This window comes from Astyanax mexicanus, chromosome 20 (assembly GCF_023375975.1).
Source record: "Astyanax mexicanus isolate ESR-SI-001 chromosome 20, AstMex3_surface, whole genome shotgun sequence".
Taxonomy (NCBI): Eukaryota; Metazoa; Chordata; class Actinopteri; order Characiformes; family Acestrorhamphidae; genus Astyanax; species Astyanax mexicanus.
In genome coordinates, this window is record NC_064427.1 from 19,251,213 (window position 1) to 19,275,272 (window position 24,060).

A 24,060-nucleotide genomic window follows, 5' to 3' on the forward strand; every position below is an offset into this window, starting at 1 on the left:
GCATCATGTTCTCCTCCGCCAGTCTTACACACTGCTTTTGGATAACTTTATGCTGCTTTACTCCTGGTGCAAAAATTCAAGCAGTTCAGCTTGGTTTGATGGTTTGTGATCATCCATCTTCCTCTTGATTATATTCCAGAGGTTTTCAATTTGATAAAATCTACTAGTTTCAAAGAAATTATTTTTAAGTGCTCTCTTATTTTTTTTCCAGAGCTGTATGTGTTAGTATTAAACGGGAATCGCTGCACTATACTTAAAGTAGTATTTACTAGCCCATAGATAAGATTTTATTGTTAATAAATTCAAAATTCTTCCTCAATCAGAAATCCAGTATTAGGTTCCCTATGATTAAGAGAAGACAATACAAAAACACATATTTAAATTGTATAAAATATTTAATCGATTTCCTTCCTTTATTCACATTATTTCATTTAACACAATTAAAAAGATTCAGTCACACCCTTGAATTCACCCTCCTTCTGTCTGTTAATACATTAGTAAAAATCCACCGACAAGGTTTTAAAACAACCTGCCAAAACAGTCCCCAACACACACACACACACTCGCCATACACACACACACGCTCTCGCCATAAACATACATACCACATATACACACACAGCGTACCACATGAGCAGTAATACAGCTATTAGATTCTGGCTGAAAGTGGATCTGGTCATGCTTCAATATTTCCCCATTAAAACCAAAATATGAAAAAAAAAAAACAATAGAAATAAATAACAACAGCAGTGGATGTGAACTGAGCTGAAATAAATCAGAGCACATCACTCAAGGCAGCCGATAAAGCTAGTGACCACTTTCTCTTACCTGACAGAGCAGCTGAGCACAGGTAAGATACTGACACAGACGCTGTCCGTCGTTAACGCTGTAACATTACTGGACTGAACCTGAAACTGAGAACAGGTGGTTATTGCTAAGATAAGAGTTAAAAAAGAGAAATAAACTGGCTTTAAATCTTAAATCTGAGTTCAGACCCTCAGTCCTCCTTTTGTGCTGTTAAACTGTTACAGTAAAATAAATACTTATTCTTGGCAAAATTTGACTTCTAATCTCAAAATTTTGCATTTTTACTTTCGATTGCATGGAAATGTACAAAACGAAAGTTGAAAATTCAAAATCCGAAGAAATATTTTATAGGCCATATAAGGAAAAAAAAAATACATAAAAGTTAAGACAATAAATCCTAATTTATCAAATATTGAATGATTTAAAGACACTGTAAGTCCAAATATTGTATATTTCTGTAGTACTGAACACTTTTTTGAGGTCACCGTTCATCACAGTAGCATCATCCAGCCCTTCAGTAAACAAATGGCAGACTCCATTCATTCAAACACAGCTCTGGAAAAAAATGAGAGACCACCTAAAAATGACGAGTTTCTTTGATTTTACCAAATTGAAAACCTCTGGAATATAATCAAGAGGAAGATGAATGATCACAAGCCATCAAACCAAACTGAACTGCTTGGATTTTTGCACCAGAAGTAAAGGCATAAATTATCCAAAAGCAGTGTGTAAGACTGGTGGAGGAGAACATGATGCCAAGATGCATTAAAACTAAATATTGATGTCTGAACTCTTAAAACTTTATGAATATAAACTTGTTTTTTTTGCATTATTTGAGTCCGAAAGCTCTGCATATATTTTTTTATTTCTGCTATTTCTTATTTTCTGCAAATAAAAGCTCTAAATGACAATATTTTTATTTGGAATTTGGGAGAAATGTTGTCTGTAGTTTATAGAATAAAACAACAATGTTCATTTTACTCAAACATATAGCAATAAATAGCAAAATCAGATAAACTGATTCAGCAATTGAAGTGGTCTCTTAATTTTATACAGAGCTGTATGTATACTGGTAAGCGTGTCCTATTCAAAACAGGCTGATTTTGGCCCTAAAAACATACAAAAAAAAATCATTTGGAAAAAAACAATTGTAAAATGGCTCTATATTAAAAGTGACTGGGATCAAAACTAGCTTAGTACCCCAAAAATTCTGATACGTAGATACGTAGTGCTCTGAATACATACAGTACTGTGCAGAAGTTTTAAGCCCCTGTGAAAACTGCAATGAAATGCTCCTTATCTACGCAGTAAGTGTTATCACCTCACCTCAGTAACACGCTATCATATATCAGATTGTTAGCACTGATAAGATTCATTAAAAAAGTGGTGTTAGTTTTCACACATAGTGCTCATTTTTGAGCTATACAGACTTTCAGGTGCAGTTCAGCCTGATTTATTACTCAGATAATAACTACAGCTGCTCCATGCTAAGCTGTTTTCACTGTGAATGTTGTGTGATTTGGCGTACCGACACAACTGCATGGACGCTGCACTACTCATTAAAACACTGATTGGAATTACAGCGGTCAATTATCAGCGTTCAGTGTTAAAAAAATCTTTACACTGCACAAAAGAACATACAGGTCTGGAACAAAGAACCTTTTTGCTATATGTATGTTATTGCTACCAGTCAGAGGAGTCAATGTGCTTGCATGGTTTGTTAGGGTGCATTTTGTTGCATTTAGGTTTTTGCCTGTGTGAAAACAAACCCAAACCAAGGGGGAAAAATGCTACAAGCAAGCTGAATAGTAGGGGTGTCACGATTTCGATATTTTATCGAAATCGATCGAAATTATGGTATAGTCTCGAGCCTCAAAGTCAAAAGGAGGATTGACGATCCCTCCCGCTAAGCTACACAAGCGCGCACTACGCAAATGGCGCAGCACGCTGTAGCCCAGGGTTTTTCCACAGAGAGAGAGCGCCTGCATGAGCGCAGCCCCACCCTCCGACAAAAAGTTCCGCTGTGTGATAGAGACACACACACACAAGCCTCTCACACAAGGAACAGCTGCCTTTCAACCGCGGAGGAGAAGCTGAAAATGGACTTATAGAACTATAGATCACAGTGAGGTTGATAAAATATCTTAAACTTATGATGGACTACACCTGTTGCTTCATTTGAATTAAAAAAACGTCACGGATACGCCCACACAGCGAGCCCAGTCATCAGGTGTTCTGTCGAGTTGTGCTACCCTGTCAAACCGTGCTACTCCTATGTGTATATTTAAAGGTAAAAAGACAAAAGAAGCACAATATTAGAGCATGTTTCCAGTAAGAAGTTCATGTACTATATTTGGAAAGCCTAAATCACAGTTTCAGGGTAACGTTTTGGTAGCAAGAGTTTATTATACTCTGTTTTTTTTTATTATACTCTGTTTTTTTATATACTCTGATATTTTACATATATAAATATAAAAGGAAAATTGAGAATCGAATCGAATCGTGACCCTAAAATCGGAAATAAAATCGAATCGAGGATTTAGAGAATCGTGACACCCCTACTAAATAGGTTCATATGGAAGAATTTTTTTTTTTTAATTTTAATAATTGTATAGTGAACAATTTATTCATAACTTCCGAGTTACACTCATGTTTAGGGTGTAACTTCTGCATTAGTAGCAGTAATGCTAGCGAATCTACAGCCTAAAACCTGCTTGTTGTAGAAAAAAAACTGAAATATAGAGGTATGTTTTCTTGGCTTTTATTTTAGCAAAGCGCACTGTTCTACTTTTTCTAAAATTAAAGGAATATCCTGGACAGTTCCTTATTTAAGCAAGAGTCTTTAGCAATTTAGCTCCATTCGCTCCCTTTCATTTAGGACTGCCTCTATTAGGGCTGCCTCTATCTGTTAACAGTCATTTTCTGATATAACGGCAGAGACAGGAGGTGAAGCATTGTTTCTATAATAATAAAAAATAAAAAGCACCAAGGTTCTTATAGCAATGAACACAACCAGTTCCAGAACCAGGAGTTCCTTATTTGGTGGAAAGGGGTTGAGAGAAGCTCATGAGATTTCAACTACTTCAAAATTCAAAACAACAATTTGATCTTTTTTTTTACTGTATTTGTGTTTCAAAGGGATCTACGTTTTTTTGTAGTATATAAAGCATATTATTGCTGAAAAACTTTTTAGTTACAATTAATCATGGAATTAGGTATTAAAAAACCTCTGCACAGTACTTTATTATTCTTTCTCGAGGTCACACAGCAGACGTTCATCACAGTAGCTCTCCACGCCTCGTCCAGTCCTTCCAGCCCTTCAGTAAACAGGTGGAAGAGTCAGTGGTGTTTATGGCAGTATATAAAGGCATGCTTCACTATCTCTCCCACGTCTACTTCAAAAGTTCTTCAACTACAAAGGCAACGGTGCCAAGAGCGGCTCCGAATAAGAGAGTACAGAGAGTCTGTGTTTAACAAAACCAGTGTAGAACATCAGCAGCGGTCTGGTTCTCCTCTACCAGCTGGGAGAATCAGAGGTCTTTCACGTCCACTTTGGTCCCGTCGCGGCAGCAGGCCTGCGGAGGAGTGTGAGGAGCAGGTCGCTGGTTTCCTTCACGGCGTTGGCAGTTGTGTAGGAGAGGGATGGTGACCTCCAGTGCTACCTGGAGTTCTGTGGAAGGAGTTTCTGAAATAAGCCAGCCACAGCCACGTCCACCCGCATGACCAGAGCGACTCCCACCAGCAGGAACACACTGCTCACGATGAAGCTGCTAGCCTCGAACATTAGCCTGTAAAAACACACAGGTGTTAAACAACTACAATTATTTCTAATATAATTAAAGTATTTAATCTAACTATTTAATTAATAACAATTTAATATACACAGGTGAATCTTTTTTCAGTAATTCAGTTCAAAATAGGGCTGCACAAGATATCATCATTGTTCAATATTGCGATATATTTTGTCAAAAAACAACAACATTTGCAATGTAACATTTTTCCAATATCGTGTAGCCCTAGATCAAAATGTGAAAAGCACTATAGTGTGCACTAAAATCCTTTAATTTTAATTTTATCCTTTTAAAATCATCAGTACGCCTTATAATCCGGTGCACCTTTAAGGAATTGTAAGGGATTGTAAGGAGCAGTGAAGCCATTCTGCTGAAGTACGTCGTTATAAAGAAGTTTCAGTGCATTTTCTTCACCCCTGAGGATGGCGCAGTATTAGCATTAGCCACTAACTGCAGCGCTAGCTCTTTTGCTTGCTTGAATTAGAAGGGAAACATGGACCCTTAAAATGTGCCTTTTAATCCGGTGCGTCTTATGTATGACAACGGACCAAAACTACACATCCATTGATAAAATACGGTATAGTGCATAAAATTTTATAGTCCATAAAATTAAGTGTTATAACATCTTAGCACTTCATGCTTCCCTCTGCTGACAATTTTTATGGAGATGCGGAATTCTTTTTCTTCACACACTGCCCACACTGCTAAAAGTACCAATTGGTCTTATATAATATTCAAATTTTCTGAGACACTGATATTTAGGTTTTTATTGGCTGTAAGCCATAATCATTAACAATAAAAGTAATTAATAAACGCTTAAAATAGATCACTCTGTGTGTAATACATCTATATAATATATAAGTTTTTTTTTTTTTAACTGAGTTACTGAAATAAAGTAACTTTTCAATGATATCATGGTTTTCCAAGAAACTTGCGTTAAAATTTGCAGAAAACAAAATAAATTAAATTTAGAAAAATCTGTACTTCATACTCCATACTTAATGAGAGTTTGTGTGTGTGTTTTGTTGTTTCTGTTACTCACTTGGGTGCAAACACTTTCCACACCATGAGGTGCCTTCTGAGGATTGCTGCAGCACACACTGATGCAAACACCTGTGCGAAACACACACACACAAACAGTAATTAGTCCAAACACATGTCCTGAGGCTTAGAAACACACAAACACTAAAGCACCTGCACACAAAATAGTCCTGACCTCCTGACCTCAGACACACACACACACACACACACACAAACACACAAGCACCTTGAGCAACACACACACAAACAAGCAAAGACACTCCCCAACCGAAAGATTTAGGCCAGACAATGACGTCCAATGCAGTCCTCCAGGTGGTTGGTTGTTTTTGGTTGAGAGTATGCTCTGCATGATTGGTTGCCGCTTCTCACCAGTGTTTGTGTAGAAACGTGATTGTAAAGCGTCCTTAGGTAACTAAAAAGGCTATATATATATATATATAAGTAGTGTAACTTCATTCATTCATCCAATAATGTTCAAAAGTGTGTGTGTGTGTACCTGAGCTCCACAGATGAACAGGTAGCGCAGTGTGAGCTGCAGCAGTGCTGAGCTGAACTGCTGAGGGTTTTCCCGAAGCCTCATCTCCATAACCACGTCCTCCCCGTCATCCCCTCCACCCGAGCGCCCGGCCCGAGTCCCACGCACCTCACACACCAGCGGCCAGAACAGCAGCAGAGGACACCCCACTACAGAAACACACACACACACAAACAATATAACAATATATCAAACTATATATCATACATATCAATATGCAGTACCAGTCTAAAGTGTGGACACAACCTCTTCTAATCATTCAGTGTGTTTTCTTTCTTTTAATATTTTTTTACACTGTAAATTTAGTATTAAAGACTAAATTAGCTATACAGGAACACAAGCCAAATTATACCTCATACACATAATACTTCAGACTGTTCTAAGTAGCACATTTATCTCATCTTTCTCTCCAGAAAAATAACGTATATATAGGTAATTTATGTGAAAATGGTTGGTGTTCGTGCATTGTGTATCTTGTGCACAAACATTTATAGAAACATTATTTAAAAACAGTGATTTAAGGAACAACATGACACATTTTTACAACAAGAGAATCTGCTGCAGTTTACCGAGCCAGGAAAAAAAAGTTACTAAGATACACAGTTAGCTATTTACTAATTTTTATTAGTTTATTCATGGTGTTACAAATAAACATCATATTAAACGTTATGATGCTGATACTAGAGGTGCGCCATACCGTATTGTACGCAATAATATCTAATATATTGTGAACAATATTTTACCCTTAAACATAGTGCCATATCACCCACCCCTAATTATCACACCAGAGCTCTACTTTTTTAAAGTTTTAAGCAAAAGAAAAATCACACTGTTCTCATTTCCCATTATATATCTACTAGAGACAGATTATATTTGTCCAGTATCATTTACTTTACATTTGAAGTGCATTATTATTAGTATCATGACATTCTGAATCATTGACATCTGTTACAAATCTGATAAAATTTTTGTATTTTTTAATATCTCAGTGGGTTGGGTTGGGTTGGGTTGGGTAGTCGAGCTTAACGCCACATCAGCTCGTCGGCTATTTCGTGGCAGGATAGGTACTGTTTATTCACAAGGTTCTACGATCTAAGCCATCGCAAGGCAGACAGACACAAACAGACACACAGACACATTCACTCACACACTCACACCTAAGGGGCAATTTCAACAAGTTCCAATTAGCCTGAATGTGCCGTCTTTGGACTGTGGGAGGAAACCGGAGAACCCGGAGGAAACCCACGCAGACACGGGGAGAACGTGCAAACTCCACACAGAAAGACCCGGGTCGCCCCAGCCGGGAATCGAACCCAGGCCGTCTTGCTGTGAGGCGGAAGTGCTACCCACCACGCCACCGTGCCGCCCTCCAATAATATCTCAGTGAGGGGAGTACCGTATCATATTGTACGCAATAATAAAATGTCATTTTCATTTTGTTGCAGTAGTGTATTCTTAAAATACTTTTTTAATTCAGTGTTATTGGTATCATTATTGCAAAAATACCATGAAATATTGTGATACTATTTTAGGGCCATATCGCCCACCCCTAACTGATACTATTATTCTTTGTTAGGGTTTTCACCATATTGTATTATATAGTATACCACTATTTTTTTGGAACATATTGAGGTACAAGTTTTTGTCATATCAACCAGCTCTAACTAAAATAAATGCTTAAAGTGGCAGTCCGTATTATTTTGTTTCTAAAATGAAAGCAGAAGCGTTTCTGAGTGGAGAAGGGACAAAATATTGTGTTTAATGGTATCAGTCCCTGCTTAGCCTAATCTATTCATTCTAAAAACAGGCATATCTGGTTGTTTTTCATGGGAGTTCTTCTTCTGGCCTTGTCACACGTCTTTACGTAGCTACGTGACCTGTACATCCTCTAAAAGAGGATCCGGCTCAGTTTTACTGAGTTCGAGCGGCTGGTGGAACAATGGAGACTTCAGAAGGGGAAACTCAAGAGCTCAGTAGCTCATTCACCCAGAGTAAAAACAAAGAAACGAAGGAGTGAAGTTTCTGACTGAGCGCTCTCTCTCTCTTTCTCTCTCTCTCTCTCTCTCTGACAGAACATAACCTGGAATTGGATTAATCCGCTCTGAAAGGAGACCGCATCACACCCGCCCAGTTTAAAATGATTCTTTCGCATGCCCAGTGCAATTACCCATTTTCACCAGAGAGGCTCTAAATCCCCCAAATACCAAAACTTACAGACATCAGCTTTAACTAAAGGAATTGTTTGACAAAAAAATTAAATTACATATTATCGCCAAAAGAATAGGATCCTCTGGAGAAGGCATGAGCCAGATACAGGGGTATGAGTGGACTGTGTTCTTTGGAATGATAGAAGTCCATCTCTAAGAAACACTGATCAAGCAGGTGTCCCAATATTTTTGTCCATGCAGTGTAGATGGGTGTCTTTTGAAACGACTTTACGAGTGGGTGGCTTCATTACATTGGTCAAAAGTACTTCACAAGAAACTAACTTCAAACAGTGCATTCACAGAGGCGTTTAACCCTCGACTCGACTGTATTATAGCATCACTTCAAAGCCCAAAGGTTATTAACCTTTATCCCCCTTCAATGAGCCACTGAATATGATAAATAGATACTTCACTGATCAAAGAACAGCCAGAAATGTCAGTTCTCATTCGGCAGCACAGATTTCTATCTCACTTGGCAATTGCTGCACCCACTGCTTTAGAAAAGCCCAGAGAACAGGACACTCTGGAGCAGCCCAAGGTCAGGTAGACCTCCTCACATAAGTGTACCACCATGTAGTGTTAAGCTTTCCCAGAAAAGAGGCAGAGAGAGGCTTTTACAGCAGCCAAAAGTACAAAATGTCTACTAAAAACCTTCATTTAAGGTGTTTTGTATCTGCTACTGGGCTCTCTGGAGTGATGAGACTCCATCCCATAGCTTAAGTAAGAGTTGGAGTTCCAAAACTAATCATCCAACATTAATACCTAACCTTACTGATGCTCCTCACAGCTGCTCCTCACATGTTCCAACCTCTATATTACGCTTTTCCAGAAGAGTAACTGTAAAAAGTGTTTAACAATCCAAAAAAGGTATAGTATATTACAGTAGCACCCCTTGCACAGATAACAGATAAAGGTTCGTGCCTTTTTTTATTTTTTGTATAGCATCTTTTTGTGCATTGTTGGTATACAGTGAATAGCCCTATTTGTTCTAATCTCTATTATTGCAAGAACTAAATAAATAAATAAATAAAGAAAAAAACGTATAAAAACTGGGGTGTCGTGCCGCTTTTCGTGGGAGTTCTTCCTCTGGCCACGTCACGCATCTTTACGTACTTACGTCACATGTACAGCCAATAAAAGAGGATCTGGCTCAGTTTTACTGAACACGAGCGGCTGGTGGAGCAATGGAGACTTCAGAAGGGGAAACTCAGAGCTCAGTAGCTCATTCATTTACACTGATAAAACTGACGACCGAATAAAACAACTCTCTTACATCCTCTGAAAACATTTCCCTCAGCAGTTTCTGACTGAGCACGCTCTCTCTGTCTCTATCTCTCTGACTTACATAACCTGGAATCAGATTCATCAGCTCTGAAAGGAGACCGCATCACACCCGCCCATTTTTTATAATGATTCTTCCGCATGTTCGGTGCCCATTCTCCCATTCTCACCAGAGAGGCTCTAAATCCCCCAAATCCCAAAACCAAATAAAAACATCAAAAACATTATAATGATTAAACTGGCACTCATCAGGACCGCCCCAGTAAAGGAAAAACAAGGGTTTCCTTTGTTGCAGAGGATAAGTTCATCAGCCTTAAGTTAACCTAAATGCTTCACAGAGTATTTTGGTTTGTTTAACACTTTTAAATTACTACATGATTCCTTATGTGTTCCATAGTGTGGATGACCTTAGTAGGAAAAACTGTTACTGTATATTTAATTAATTATCTATTCAGTCTACCTGCAAAGAGGATGTGTGAAGCGAAGGTGTTCAGAGTGACGAGTGTGGCGGGAAGTACTGTGCCGGAGTGGCCCTGCGGGAACCCAACAAACGCAGCACCCCATTGGATAGAGGGGAAGGTGGGCAGGTGGCCAGTGGCATGGAAAAACTGGGAGGCAGCCAGAGACCACAGAACCACTGGAGCCCACGGCACACTGAAGACATCTGCGGGGAAATCAGAAACAAGCAGGAAAGACCATTGATTAGATGGACTGCAAAATGCTAAAATGTGATTAATTAGTATATCAAGAATGATGCTGGGAAATTAAAATAACAGTAGCATTTATGATTCAAATACTTTAATAATGCTTCTTCTGCTGTAGAAACCAATGGACTCATATTAGCATAATTTACTGGTTCCTAACCTTTAGGCCACACCTTATTGTGTAAGAGATATTACGCTTACTAGTGCATCTCAAAAAAATAGAATATTACATAAGACCAACTATATATATTGAAAAATCTTACAGCACTTCATGCTTCCCTCTGCTGACAATTTTTATGCAGATGAGGATTTCATTTTCCAGCAGGACTTGGCACACTGCCCACACTGTGTACCAAAAGTACCAATTGGTCTTATATAATATTCTAATTTTCTGAGACATTGATTTTCGGGTTTTCATTGGCTGTAAGCCATAATCATCAACAATGAAATAAATAAACGCTTAAAATAGATCACTCTGTGTTTAATACATCTATATAATATAGGAGTTTCACTTTTTTTTCACATAACTTTTTAACAACATACATCAAAGAAGTCTTAACCATTAACTTATTGCATTGAGTTTTTTTTCATTCATTATTAGAAAATGTAGGTTTCTTTTTTTTATCTAGGATGAAAAATTACTGCTTATAATAAATAAAAGCTGTTTTATGGTATTCACAGTTGTATTGAATTCCACATTAGCCAATCAGTATGATCTAGAATACTGGCATCTTGTTGCCCAAAAAGCTTTACATTGATCACTATTCTATTTCAGATGAAAAGATGATAAAAGATTAGGCAATGTTTTATATATTATATATTATATTACACCATTAGCATTTATTTGATTTTAGAAGACACTTGAAAGTGTATTTGAATAGTGATTTATTATCTATAAATCAAGGACCTGCGATACTAACACATAAATACTGCTAGTTATGCACTATTGGATAAGAAATACGGATATTTTTAAGCACTTGTTTTTTTCCCATTTCCAAGGTTTTCCCAAAAAAGCCTAGAACTGCAGATAAACTTCCAAGTAAGTAAGAAATCTTACTGAGCTTACTGGAGTGACTCTGCAGGCTGGAGAGAGTGCTGGAGGAGGTGTGGAGGTGCAGCACTGCCGCCGCCTGCAGCAGCATCAGCAGAAAGGACAGTGCCATCCCCTCCGGGTGCAGCAGCAGCAGCCCCAGACCCAGCATCCCGCAGAGCAGGATCAGCGGAGCCGAGTACACCGTGCCCAGCCCGTACGCCTCCACAGCCGGCCTGCCGTCCGCCTCGGCCCCCTCAGACCCGCCGTCCTCCAGTGACCGGCGGATGCGCTGGTACAGCTGCGGTATGAGGTGGTGCAGCTCTGCCTGAGGGCTGATTCCTGTGCTGGCACGGTACCTGGGCGGGGGCATGGAGGGAGCACGGGAGTTCAGAGGCGCCCGGGTCTTCAGGAACACGGTCAGAGGGTCCAGCCACAGCAGCAGCAGCCCCAGGCCTAGCAGACCAAAGGCGACCCGCGGCAAAGCCACCTGCGCCAGGCTGAAGAGAAACCAGTAATGTAAATCAATGATAAGAATTATTTAATATATCTATTCAATATATCTTTATTCAATATATCTAATGATATATTAAATCATATAAAGAATACATTATATGGACAAACAAATACCTATTGTTTTATAGTTTTCTTTTAAAACGAAAGTAATAAAAAGAGCTTATCCTGATTTTGTTACAGTAACTACAGCCCCCACCTGCTATTATGCTTAAGGCAAGGATGCCCACAAGGTGTGTCTACAAGGGGGTGCCTAAAAAGGGGTACCCAAAAAAGGTTTGTAGGGGTAACTTAAATGTTTCCAGAAAAACTGTGGAAAGTGCAGAAACGTAACTTTTAGCAGACAATTATTTGTTTTAAATAATCTCATTAGAAAATAAACCTAAATAAGCAAGAATTTAATAACCAGTATTCTTTACTGCAGGTTTATTTATTTGACTGTAGCACCACCATGTGGAGTAATGAAGCAGTAACTTTTTAAGATTTAAGTTCATTTGAATTAATTAAAATCTGGGAGGTGAGTTTTAGCAGGGTTTATCCACGTTTTAACCAATACATTTCCATGATTTTGTCATGACTTTTATTTTATTTTTCCAAAACTTATCCTGGCCTGAACATTGCTATTTTCAAATTCCAGGACTTTTACAGGTTTTTCATGACCGTGCAAACCCTGTTTTAAGGAGTTCAGAGCACCTTTGTGTCCATATTTGACACCGCATATTGATGATATACCGCAATAACAATATTTTGTTCCACCTCTACTGTTAAGGCCGATTTATACTTTAACCACAAAGGTGAGAATGTGTATGCAGGAACATGAGTCTTAATTGCACATCAGGCTACACATATCAAAATATTGGATAGAAAACCAGCAAGATATCATTACTGTGCCATTTTAAAAAAGCATAAGCTATTAAGTTGGGAAATCCAGAGAACTGACTACATACACTCTGTTAAAAAGCATTTAAAAAACTGGCTCATAACATGTCAGACATGGCAGCATGAATAGGATTTGGAATAGCGCTTCCCCTCAACCCAACCCTGATGCCACTTGTGTTTCTGTGGGGGTTTTTTGGGGAAAAGTACTTTTAGTAGTCTTTTCAGCTACAGCTGTATTTTAGCAATATTCTACATTGTGATATTTTTTGGTTAATTGCTCTTTTATATTTGCATTGTTCATTGTAATCTTCATGTTCTTTTTTTAGGTAGACAATTTCAAGATCTGTCTAGGGACAACGGATGAAAAATAGCCTTTAGGCTAATTCTGGTGCATTTACAGTAATGTTAATTAATGTACACTGTCCCTGTTAAATAAACTATTGAAATAAAATAAAAAACAGTACATTTAAAGCAGAAGCATAAACACTATCCCCTAAACTCAGAAAGCACACTTTAGACACAAAACAAGCCAAAAAGCAATTCTTTACCTAATCAGCTCAGCCAGGTTCCTGAAGCTGTCCTCCGGCGTGGCACTAACCGCCCAGTGCAGACCCATGCAGATGGAGGCGAGAGGAAGGAGGAAGCGAGCGGTGAACACCGTCACGCTGGTGCAGTTTAAGTTTCCGTAGTGTCTCAGCCAGCGGTGCAGCAGGAAGGCCCAGGCAGAGAGCGAGACGAGCGACAGGATGTAGTGCAGGTTACGCATGCGACTGTCCTGCACCCGCGAGAGCGGCGTGAGGAACGCCGAGGGCTGGCAGGACCCCTGCTCCTCACGGCAGCTGTGGAAGGACAGGGAAAGGTAGAGGCAGCCCACCAACACGCCCACACTGACCAGCAGGGCGGCGCCCTCCCGCCGGACCGTAGAGAGGGGCAGGCTGGGCGGGAGGAGCCCAGGAGGCTTCTGCGTGTCCGGAGGAGGACCGGGCACTAGGAGCCCGTCCCAGTTCAGCCGGAGAGGAACGTAGAGGACCAGCGTGAAGAGCAGGAAGGTGACCACGCGTCCCTCAGAGATAACATAGCTATCAGAGAGCAACGAGGAGCAGCGGAGGAGGAGGATGAGCAGCGGCGGAGGCAGAAGAGAGAGCCAGAGAGAGAGCTGACCACGAGAGCTGGGCAAAAAAAAAGAAACAAAATATATCAGATTAAACAATATTAATAGAATATAACACCTTTAAATACATTGAATACATTAGGCATGCATTGTTGTCTATTGTTATTATATGATGATGATGATGATGATGATATAGTATCAGAATCAACAAGAAACAGAACATTTGCTATTTAAATAATATTGATGTATAGAACGATATTCAAAGTTTATTTGTGCTGACGTATTTATTAAATTCCAGAATGTTTAAGTGACACAGGACTACTGCACTAAATATATGCATGAAATAGTATTTCTGAATCGTATTTAAATTAAGAACGTTTTAATTATGTATGTTTTGTACATTTGTTTTGTCCTGTTCTGTATTTTTTGTTTAATATGTCAAAAAAGATCAAGAGAGTCAATCCAATCGTTTTATCTGGATTGAGGTGTGATTTTTATATTGACCAATTCCAGCCCTCAGACCAATTTTTATATTGAGCAATTACTCACCTGCAACAGGTGAGTTTAAACAAGCATCACATGCTTGAAACAAAGTTATTCACCCACAATTTTGCATGAAATTATATCAATTTAGATTTTTTTTCTCAATTTTTTGTGTTGCTTCAAAGCACAAAGGACGTAAACAAGTGTATAATAAAAAAATGTGTGATGAGTTTTTCTCTGTGAAAAACTTTTTCAACACTTTCGGCCATGACTGTAGGTCAGTTTTCCACAAAGAGATTAAGCATAATTTAGGACTACATTGACTACACAATCTAATAAAGATTTTCCACATACATGTATACAGCACTGTTTTCATGCATCTTGGCATGTTCTCCTCCACCAGTCTTACACACTGCTTTTGTATAACTTTATGCTTTACACTCCTGGTGCAAAAATGTAGGCAGTTTAGCTTGGTATGATGGCTTGTGATCATCCATCTTCCTCTTGATTATATTCCAGAGATTTTTAATTTAGTAAAATCAAGGAGAAACATAATCATTAAGTGGTGTCTTATTTTTTCCAGAGCTATATATGTAAATATTTAGTATATGTATGTTATCTAAATATATAGGGTATACAGAATATGACTTGGATTAATCCCTGCCCGGGAAATATTGTGCATTCCTACCTGCTGCGTGTAAAAGCCCGCCGAACCCTCCACAGCACCATGACCTCGGTTATCAGCGCCACGACTCCGACACACCACAAAACCTCCACAAATCCCCACATGAAGATCTGACCTGCAGCTACAGCTCCGCCCACCACCAACCCAGAGACCACCGGCATCTTCAGCACACCTTCCTGCAGGACCACGAGGGACAGCTCTGAGAGAACATAGCACACCACACACGCCAGACCCATAACCAGCAGACCTGCCGCCATCTTCACAGGGCTAAACCGAGCCCAGGAGGCGCGACAGGTCTCCCTGACGGAGCTCAGGTACGCCTGCATGGAGGCCACCAGCTCAGGTGAAGGAGGAGCTCCTTTACTGACGGAGCTCAGGTACTGGGAGGAGAGCTGGGTGAAGCGAGACTGGAGATGGGACAGGCTGTCTGCTGGGATGTCTTTGGCCATGCTGGAGTAGGTCTCTAGGAACCGGTTCACCTAACAACAATAGTGAGATAAAAATGACATGATATAAATCAGTATTTAGCTTTTAACCCTCTGGAATATATAGTATAGTTGTTGTACCTTTTTTGTTTGATATGGGTATTAATTATTAATTAAATTAATAATGAGCTTGAATAACAGAAGATGCTGTATTAAGGTAAAATGACACTTAGGGCTCAATACCATTTCTCTTTTGTAGCCCTACCCCTTGTTTTTGAGTGGAACAGAGTTACACGGAGTGAAAAACTCCCCACTACAACAATTAAAGAACCCAATACAGATAAAACTATAGCAGGTGTTGCAGCAATTCATTATTATTGTCCATTCCTAAATTCTTCTGTAAAGGGGAGATGAAATTAGCTTTTATCAGCTTTTATTTTATTTTATTTCTCTGTTACACCTTAAATACTGCAGTCTCTGCCGTCTGTCGCCCAATTTAATGTGAAACTGGAATATGATAATACACTATAAAAATACTCAAATGTGTCCGCCTTCTTACTTTGGCCTCTTGTGCTAGTGCCATCTTCCCAGTGATTCTCATAGTCTTCTCATAGTTTAGAGTTTACCTCTGTTAGTAGTGCCATGTATCCTCAACACTTCCCCTAAACTACCCCTAACAAGAGACTAACAAGAATCAGGACACCCTACCTTTTAGACTTGAGCCTGAGAAATTTGTTTTCACATTTTTTGTTTTATTACATTTATTTAATTAACTGGTCCTTACATAGACTGTTCATATCTTTAAACCCTCTTTTTAAATTAACATGTTAAATAAAACAATAGATCTGATGAAACGAACTTAAAAAGAAAAAAATTAAATATATATATTTTAAAGTAGCTGAGCTGAGTTAAAATGAGGAGGTTAAATTTCCCCACTGCACTAATAATAATGTATTGTTGTTGTTATTTTTGCAGTAATATACAGCTCTGGAGAAAAATAAGATATCACTTCAGTTTCTGAATCAGTTTCTTTGATTTGGCTATTTATAGGTTTATGTTTGAGTAAAATTAACATTTATTTTTTATTATATAAACAACAGACAACATTTCTCCCAAATTCCAAATAAAAATGTTGTCATTTAGAGCATTTATATGCAGAAAATGAGAAATTATACAAAACAAGTTCATATTGTCTAGTGGTGGCCCAATAGGATATCAAGCAGGTGATCATAATGTTTTGGATTATAGTTGTTTTGAATATCAGGTCACTTATCAAATACACTGAAAACCTGTTTAATTGATATTATCAGTTGAGTGTTACAGTTTCTATGTGAAAGACTTAACTAAAAAAATGTAAGACAGCAGCTCTCCTCTCTGATTCATCATTTCTCTAAAGCTCACCTGTTTGACATTGATCCACAGCGCCTCCGCCTGGCTGAGGCCTGTAGGTGCAGCCCGGCTGTTGTTGTGTGGGAAAAGGGGCAGTAGAACCTGTCCCACGCTGCTGTAGGGTATGGGCACCCCCAGCAGAAGGGCAAGGGTAGGCACTAAATCAGTCTGGGGCACAACCTCCGGCTCCACCTGCACACAGATTTTCACAAAGATACTTTAATACATTTATATATAGTCATATAATTAAGTAAAAAGGTACCTGCACAGCTGAATTATGTTGAGTTGTTGATCAAGTCTCTCACCTGTGAGCTGGGGGCAGGAAACAGGGGGGATCCGCTATAGAGGAAGAGAGCAGCGTCCGTCTCCTTCAGGCTTTCTCCACCGTGATCTCCTGTATCCGTCATCCCGTGATCTCCCATCACCACCAAAAGAGTGTCGTTCTGCAGCCGATTAATCACTGACCTGGGGTCAGGAATAAAATGACAAAGACCAGTTTACTTCACCTATGAAACGTGTTTTTTTTTTTTTACTAGAAATATTTAAGCTAAAAATGCTAGTAATGCTAATTGGCTGGACAACAGTTTTATTTATTACTAACAAATAGCATTATGTAAATGAACAGCCTTTTCTACAAGACTTTTCAGCATTACTAGTCCAATTCATTTAAGCTCTTTAATGTGCTGAAGATCCTAACACTTATAACTTAACAGTGACTCGACCTACACATACAGCTCTGGAAATTAATGGATTTTTTTTTTTTTTTGCTATTTATAGGTAAATGTTTGAGTAAAATGAACATTGTTGTTTTATATTTATATTTATATTCTATAAACTGCTGACAATGTTTTTGCAAATTACAAATAAAAATATTGTCATTTAGATAAGTTTTTAAACCTCAAATAATGCAATCATTTAGAAACAACAATACTTATGTTTTAAGAGTTTAGAAATCAATATTTGATGGAGTTAGGCCTGTCACAATAATAACATTATTGACTTACCGTACAATAAATGGACTTGACCTCAATAATATTTGATATCATGATATTGTCTATTGTGTTTATTTATATGTTTGTTCACATATATGACAATTGAGAGTATTTTAGCCAGCAATACCAGCCCGATGCTTCAATAACTGAGAAAAAAATATTTATTTCTTAAACTATGATCATTAAAATTTTGTTTTCCTTAAAAGGGTAGAGTTTCTTTTTTGTTATGATAATAGAATATCATTACATCAGTGACATTAAAAGGTCTTAAAATTAAAATAATATTGGTAATCGCAATCATTTCTGGGACAATATTTCGCCCACTAAAAATCCTATCTTAAAAGGCCTAGATGGAGTAACCCTGATTTTAATCACAGTTTAAATGCATATTGAAATGTTCTGCTCCACCAGTCTTACACACTGCTTTTGAATAACTTTATGCCTTTACTCCTGGTATTCAAGAGGTTTTCAATTTGGTTTAGATCCAGAGAAAGGTCTGGAAAATAGATTGTCTGCAAATAAATGCTTTAAATGGCTCTAGATATTTCTATTTGGAATTTTATTTGGAAGAAATAGTGTCAGTACTTTATAGAATAAAACAACAATGATAATTTTACTTAAACATACATCTGTAAATAGTACAATCAGAGACTTTTGAAAACATTATCAACTTATTAAAAAGCATCAATAACTGAAGATCAATTAAACTACACAGTACTAACCATTATTAAGGCCTCTGCCTTCGTTACAGTGTTATAAAATGGAAAAACTATATCCTTCACAGTATTTTAAGGGTGTTTGTCTAACAAAATGCAATGCTATTTAGTTTCTAAAACATTATTTTATGTTTTGTGATTCCTGCTATTCACGCGCACTCAACATTATTAAATGTTTAAGCATGTGTTTTGAAACTACTACAGTGTGGCTAATGCAACTGGTTATGGGTATTTTAAAACTGACCTGATGACTCCATCCATCTGCGTGAGCTTCTCCGCCATGGCTGGATGATCAGGGCCGAACCTGTGTCCGCAATGATCCACACCCAGGAAGTGAGCGATCAGCACGTCCCAGTCATCTCCTTCCACTGTGAGAAAAATAATAGGATGTTAAAACAGTTCATATTGCTCCATTACTTTTCTGGAACAGTGAGTCATACAGTGTCCTATGCTGGTTTCCTTTTTGTGACGTCATGTGTTTATAACATCAATTTGAGACCCAAGTTGTAATACAAAAGCATGCCAAACGTGAGCTTTGCATAATATGTCCTCTTTAAACAATTGGTTAATTATACACGGCGTGCTTCTGCTGGATTGTTTTGTGGATAAGATTGGTGACCCCTGTTTTATAGGTTTAAAAGGTACTAGAGGCCCTACAAAAGCTCTTACACAATGTTTAAAATCTTTAAATTATATTCATTGTAAAAGTGTAGCTAAAAGGTTGCAGTTATCTTTCATGGCTTTACCTGCCACAGATACTCACTGGTAGGGAAGATGTTCTGGAGGATTCCATTGTCCACGGTGTGCAGATCTTTCACATTGAAGGAGGGAAAGGGAAGCGAGCGGTGAAACTTCCTGGGGAAAAGACTGACCCAAGTGTCATCTCCCATAAAGACAACCCGCTTTCCTTTAGACAGAATGAGAAAAGAGAGCATCATCAGTTTGAATCTGCACTCTATTAGCACAGCAGTGCTAATACACAACTAACACTAGATAAGAAAGAAACTCAAAGATTCTGACTGACCTGCCTGCCCCAGCTGGTGGACGAGATTATCCTCCAGGACGGCGCTGGAGGCGAAGTTGTTTCCTACGTCGATGAAGGTGGGCAGGGAACCGGTGGTGAATCCCTTGATCCTCTGCATGGTGGTGGTGGGTGGGTCCGCCCTGAAGGTGTACAGCCTGGACTGAGACGGCCGAGACGAGGCCATCTCGTCCAGGACGGGCAGTTTGTTCTCGAAGGCTCTGGGAGAGGTGTTCTCCGGGTCGTAGCGGGCGAAGTCGGACTTCAGGGCGTCGATGATGACGACCACGGCCCTGCGGAAGCGCGGTTCCTTCAGGCAGAAATCTCCCCTCGCCACGTCAGCACCCGGAGGCAAGACGTCCGCACAGGTGCTGGTCCTGTTCACCTCCAACCGCACCAGCAGAAAACCCCCCACGAAAAGGTAGATACCCACATAAAATATGGAGCATATCCACAGGAGGAGGGCCAGGATGGGCAGTCTCTTCATTCTGTACAGGAGAGGGAAGAAAAGAATGGTGCATATATTTACTATATGCTCAAATTAGGGCTGCATGACATTGAAAAAACTAAGCAAAAGCATATTTACACAGGAAAAATGGCTAACATAACCAAAAGGTTTTATAAATATGTATCCAGAAGAATGACTTTCTTTGATATACAAGTCATGCTTTGGCTTGTTGGTGTGTCCACTGAGATAAAAATGTGTGTAAAAGTTTTAAATATTTTTTTATTGTAGAGAAGTATGACAGAAATATGTTTAGTGGTTAGGAAATTGGTAAAAATAATGAAAACCTGTGAAAAACATGCTTTGTATTCAGTGTTTAGTCTTTTTGGCTAAAATGTTTCATTATGTTTAGTTTTGGTTTCAGACAAAAGTCAATAAATAGATAAATGATTGCATCCATATCAAAAAAATCTGATTTTTAACAGAATTCAACCGGATCCAATAATTCAACATGTAATGATAATAGATATCAACATTGCACTGTGCATTATGTATTGACAAGTAGATTAATATAAATTATATTTGGTTGATACTTAATATACGTCAACTATATTAAGGCATGCTGTGTTTGACTTAATTTATCTTATGATATTTCAATTATATAATATTACACATCTTGTGAAGTTACTTTTGCACGTGTCCACCACATTGTAACGATGATGCTAAAACAATATATTGTGCATATGCTCCAAATAAAGCTTATTTCTCTTATCTACCATTATTTCACCCTCACCAGCATTCCAAAAACGCGTGGGCCGCTGGTGGGTTTGGACGGTATATACAATGGCCATGTTTGTGTTGTAAACATGGTGACAGCGCATTCTTATCAGAGGTAATTATCTTCGGTATGCAGACATAATTTAGCTATTTAAAACAGAATTTGGAAAAACATATATACACTGTTTTACCATACTTCTGAGATATTGGCACATTTTTGGTATAAAATAGGTTACAATAAAGAAAACACCTAAAAGAAAGGGTACTGTTTAGACCTACCAGCATTTTGACTCTGGTGTAGGTCATGCAGGATCCCTGGTGGGTTTGCATAGTAAATAAAGCAGCTCTATTTGTAGTGTAGTAAAGTACAGGCGACAACTGGTTCTTATCACAATGATTTATCACAGGTATGCCGCTGGGGACCAACTTTTGAGAACTTATGGTTGTGAATACACTGCCTAATGCTTAAGGTTGTAACGCTGTTGTACAATAGCGTAGTCACAGATTAAACACATTTTGTTGTGTACATTTCAAAACACATTTTAAAAAGCATCAATCATTGGACAGATTTTATTAATTGGTGAATAATTTTTTAGAACTGTGTAGATACAGACATCCATTGGCCGGTTTTGGCGTTTTTTTTTCTGTGGCTTATATATTATATATTTTTTGTTTTTAAAATGCTGTGTATTGTACTGGCCATATTTGCCAGCACAGTGTGTAAAATAATATATATTTTTATAAGAATGTGCCGTTAATTTAATCATATTTATTCCATTTTTACAAGAATTTTGCCCTCATGTATGTTTTTTGAGCCATACTCAAAATGACCTCTTGTTTGTAACACAAACACCATTTACTAGAGCTGGGCAATATGACCTTATTTTATTTTATTGTGCTAAATAGTTTTTTTTTAATAAAAATACATATAGACAATAAGCTTTAATAAGAATACAGTGCTGTATTGTACTGCACAAACTCTACATTTCATTATAGAGAGCATAACAAAATCCTGTTAAATTGGATGGTGTGTATATAAATGAATGAATGAATAAATGAATGAATGAACGCAGGTACACCTTTCTAGGCACAAAAGTATGCTTCACAATCAAATTTTACACGCAGCACTCATCAACACACACAAACCGATGAGAAGTGACCGTCCAATCTACATCTGGGCATAGTCATACTCTCATTCATTGTTTTATATGTTGCAGTACATTACATATCTCTGCACCTTATCCTCGGTATCGGTACTGCACTGTCCTCTCTGTTAAATTGTCTCATCTCTAACCCACCATTCCACCTACTGTGTGAATTAAAAAGTGTTTAAGTGGCATTTTTTTAAGAAACTGCTACCGGGGAACTGAATGTGTGTGTCAAAATATTGAAATAAATGCAGTGTATTGCGAAAATGGCTTTAAATATTTAGGTTAATATTGCAATACGAATTTTGACAATATCGTCCAGTTTCTATTTTACTGATATTTGACATTTAGAAAAGAAGCAGCTGGTTTGGTGACTAGACCAGTTTATCTCAATTCCTGTACTGATTGATAGATCGATAGATGAATAGATAGATACTGATAGATATTGATCCGGAAGGAAATTTAGGCATCCAGCAGCAACATCACAATACAATAAGAAATATATTCAACAAAAATATTTCAGAAGAATAAAAAATATATATAAGGATATAAAAACCTTTTATACCTGGTAAAGAACTATCTGTAAACCATTTGATGATCCTGATAGTCCTTATGGAGTGGTTTGCCTGCTATAACACAAACCCCTGACACTCTGGCAAAATGGCTTGTTAGTTGGCTGATTAGATTAGTAGAATCAATTTTGTATGAATAAAAAGCAAACCATAAAAAACATAAATAAAGTGCAAGGCTGGAGGAGGTTGTGTCCCAGCATTAGTACTAAGAAAACCAATGGTCTACACACAGGGGTGGAAACCCATGGTTAATTCATTGGGTAAATCCAACAGAACCATCTCCTCCACTAGTCCAAAAAGCCCTAATCTGGGCTAATAACTTCAGCATGAGTATGGACAGCTACAGGTTTGTATTCAGGTCTGCTGTTCTGCTGTATCTCCTGTATCTCAGTACTGACCTTGCTCTGCTGTAGGTGTCCTCTCTCTCTCTCTCTCTCTCAGGCTGGACCCTGGTGCTAAAGGTTCTCCTCACATACACTCTCACTGAAGGACCACAGCCTCATCAGCTCCGGGTCACAGAGTGATGTATTAGAGCCTGGTTCTGGCTGAGGTTCGGGTGGAGGTTCTGGGCATCACTGCTGCCAGACTGCGGCTGCTTAATCCTGCACACCTCCTCCTCCTCCACACTGCACGCTTTCCTGTTCCGTCGCCCCTTACAGAGCACCGTGTCAAAATAATAGTCCTGTCTACAGCAAACATACACTCATAATTACATTCATAATTATTATTTTACTGTAAGCGTGATAGAAACTTTTATGTCTGTAATGCACAGAAAAGAAGAGTCTAATATTCAACTATAAAATCTGTACAGCAAACACATGCAATTAGTTAAAATATTTAATAGTTTTTTTTTGTTATAATTCATAGATATTTTTAAATAAATGCACTTAGATATGGATATTTAAATTGTAACAGTGTTTTTATTAGAAATACACAGCAGTTGCGTTTTATAATTTATAAGTGCTATTAGTCAACTTTTTTGCATGACTATATATATATATATACATATCAAATTCATTAATTACTTTAGAAAGGATCAATTATTTAAATGTAAAATCTATGTATTGATTCTGGATAAAATAACTTTTAGAACTTTTCTGAATAATTAATTTAATCATTTAACTTTATTTAAAATATATTTCATGTATGTTTGTTATAGGTATAAATGCATACAAATAGTAATAGTTTCATTTAGGTTAGCTAACCTAAGTATGTTAATCTAAAAATATAATTTTAATTTAGTTTAGTTTTAAGGGTAGTTAACCTAGCAAGCTAACAAGTCTGTAAGCCATTCTTATTCTCTATCTTGTGCTTCTTGTAATTTCTGTAGTTAATACAGCAATAAAGCTGTATTTTTAAATATTTTAAAATTATATTTATTTAAATTAAATTTATTTTATTTATATTAATTTGAAATTACATATGTAAAAGGTCTAGCTAGATAAACGTTAGCTAAGTAAACTAGCTAAATTAGGTTTCCATCAGATCTAGCTAACTAGCTAGCTTAG

At 37.9% G+C, this 24,060-nt stretch overlaps 1 protein-coding gene across 2 annotated transcripts; it reads right to left on the minus strand.

Annotated features, from left to right (window-relative positions):
• Positions 1-376: 376 nt before the first annotated feature.
• Positions 377-23,225, minus strand: pigo (phosphatidylinositol glycan anchor biosynthesis, class O). Of its 2 annotated transcripts, none has more exons than XM_022681116.2 (13): positions 22,951-23,225; positions 19,614-20,098; positions 19,353-19,496; positions 18,834-18,957; positions 17,187-17,346; positions 16,894-17,073; positions 15,071-15,546; positions 13,337-13,957; positions 11,433-11,896; positions 10,123-10,326; positions 6,136-6,323; positions 5,641-5,711; positions 377-4,595 (listed from the first exon to the last, which is right to left on the minus strand). In XM_022681116.2, exons 2-13 carry the CDS (start codon positions 20,095-20,097, stop codon positions 4,466-4,468), a joined length of 3,246 nt encoding a protein of 1,081 aa, XP_022536837.2. In that variant the 5' UTR covers position 20,098; positions 22,951-23,225; the 3' UTR covers positions 377-4,465. The 2 variants fall into 2 exon arrangements, with proteins under 2 accessions (XP_022536837.2, XP_049324585.1); XM_049468628.1 differs by having other exon boundaries at positions 11,424-11,896.
• Positions 23,226-24,060: the final 835 nt, after the last annotated feature.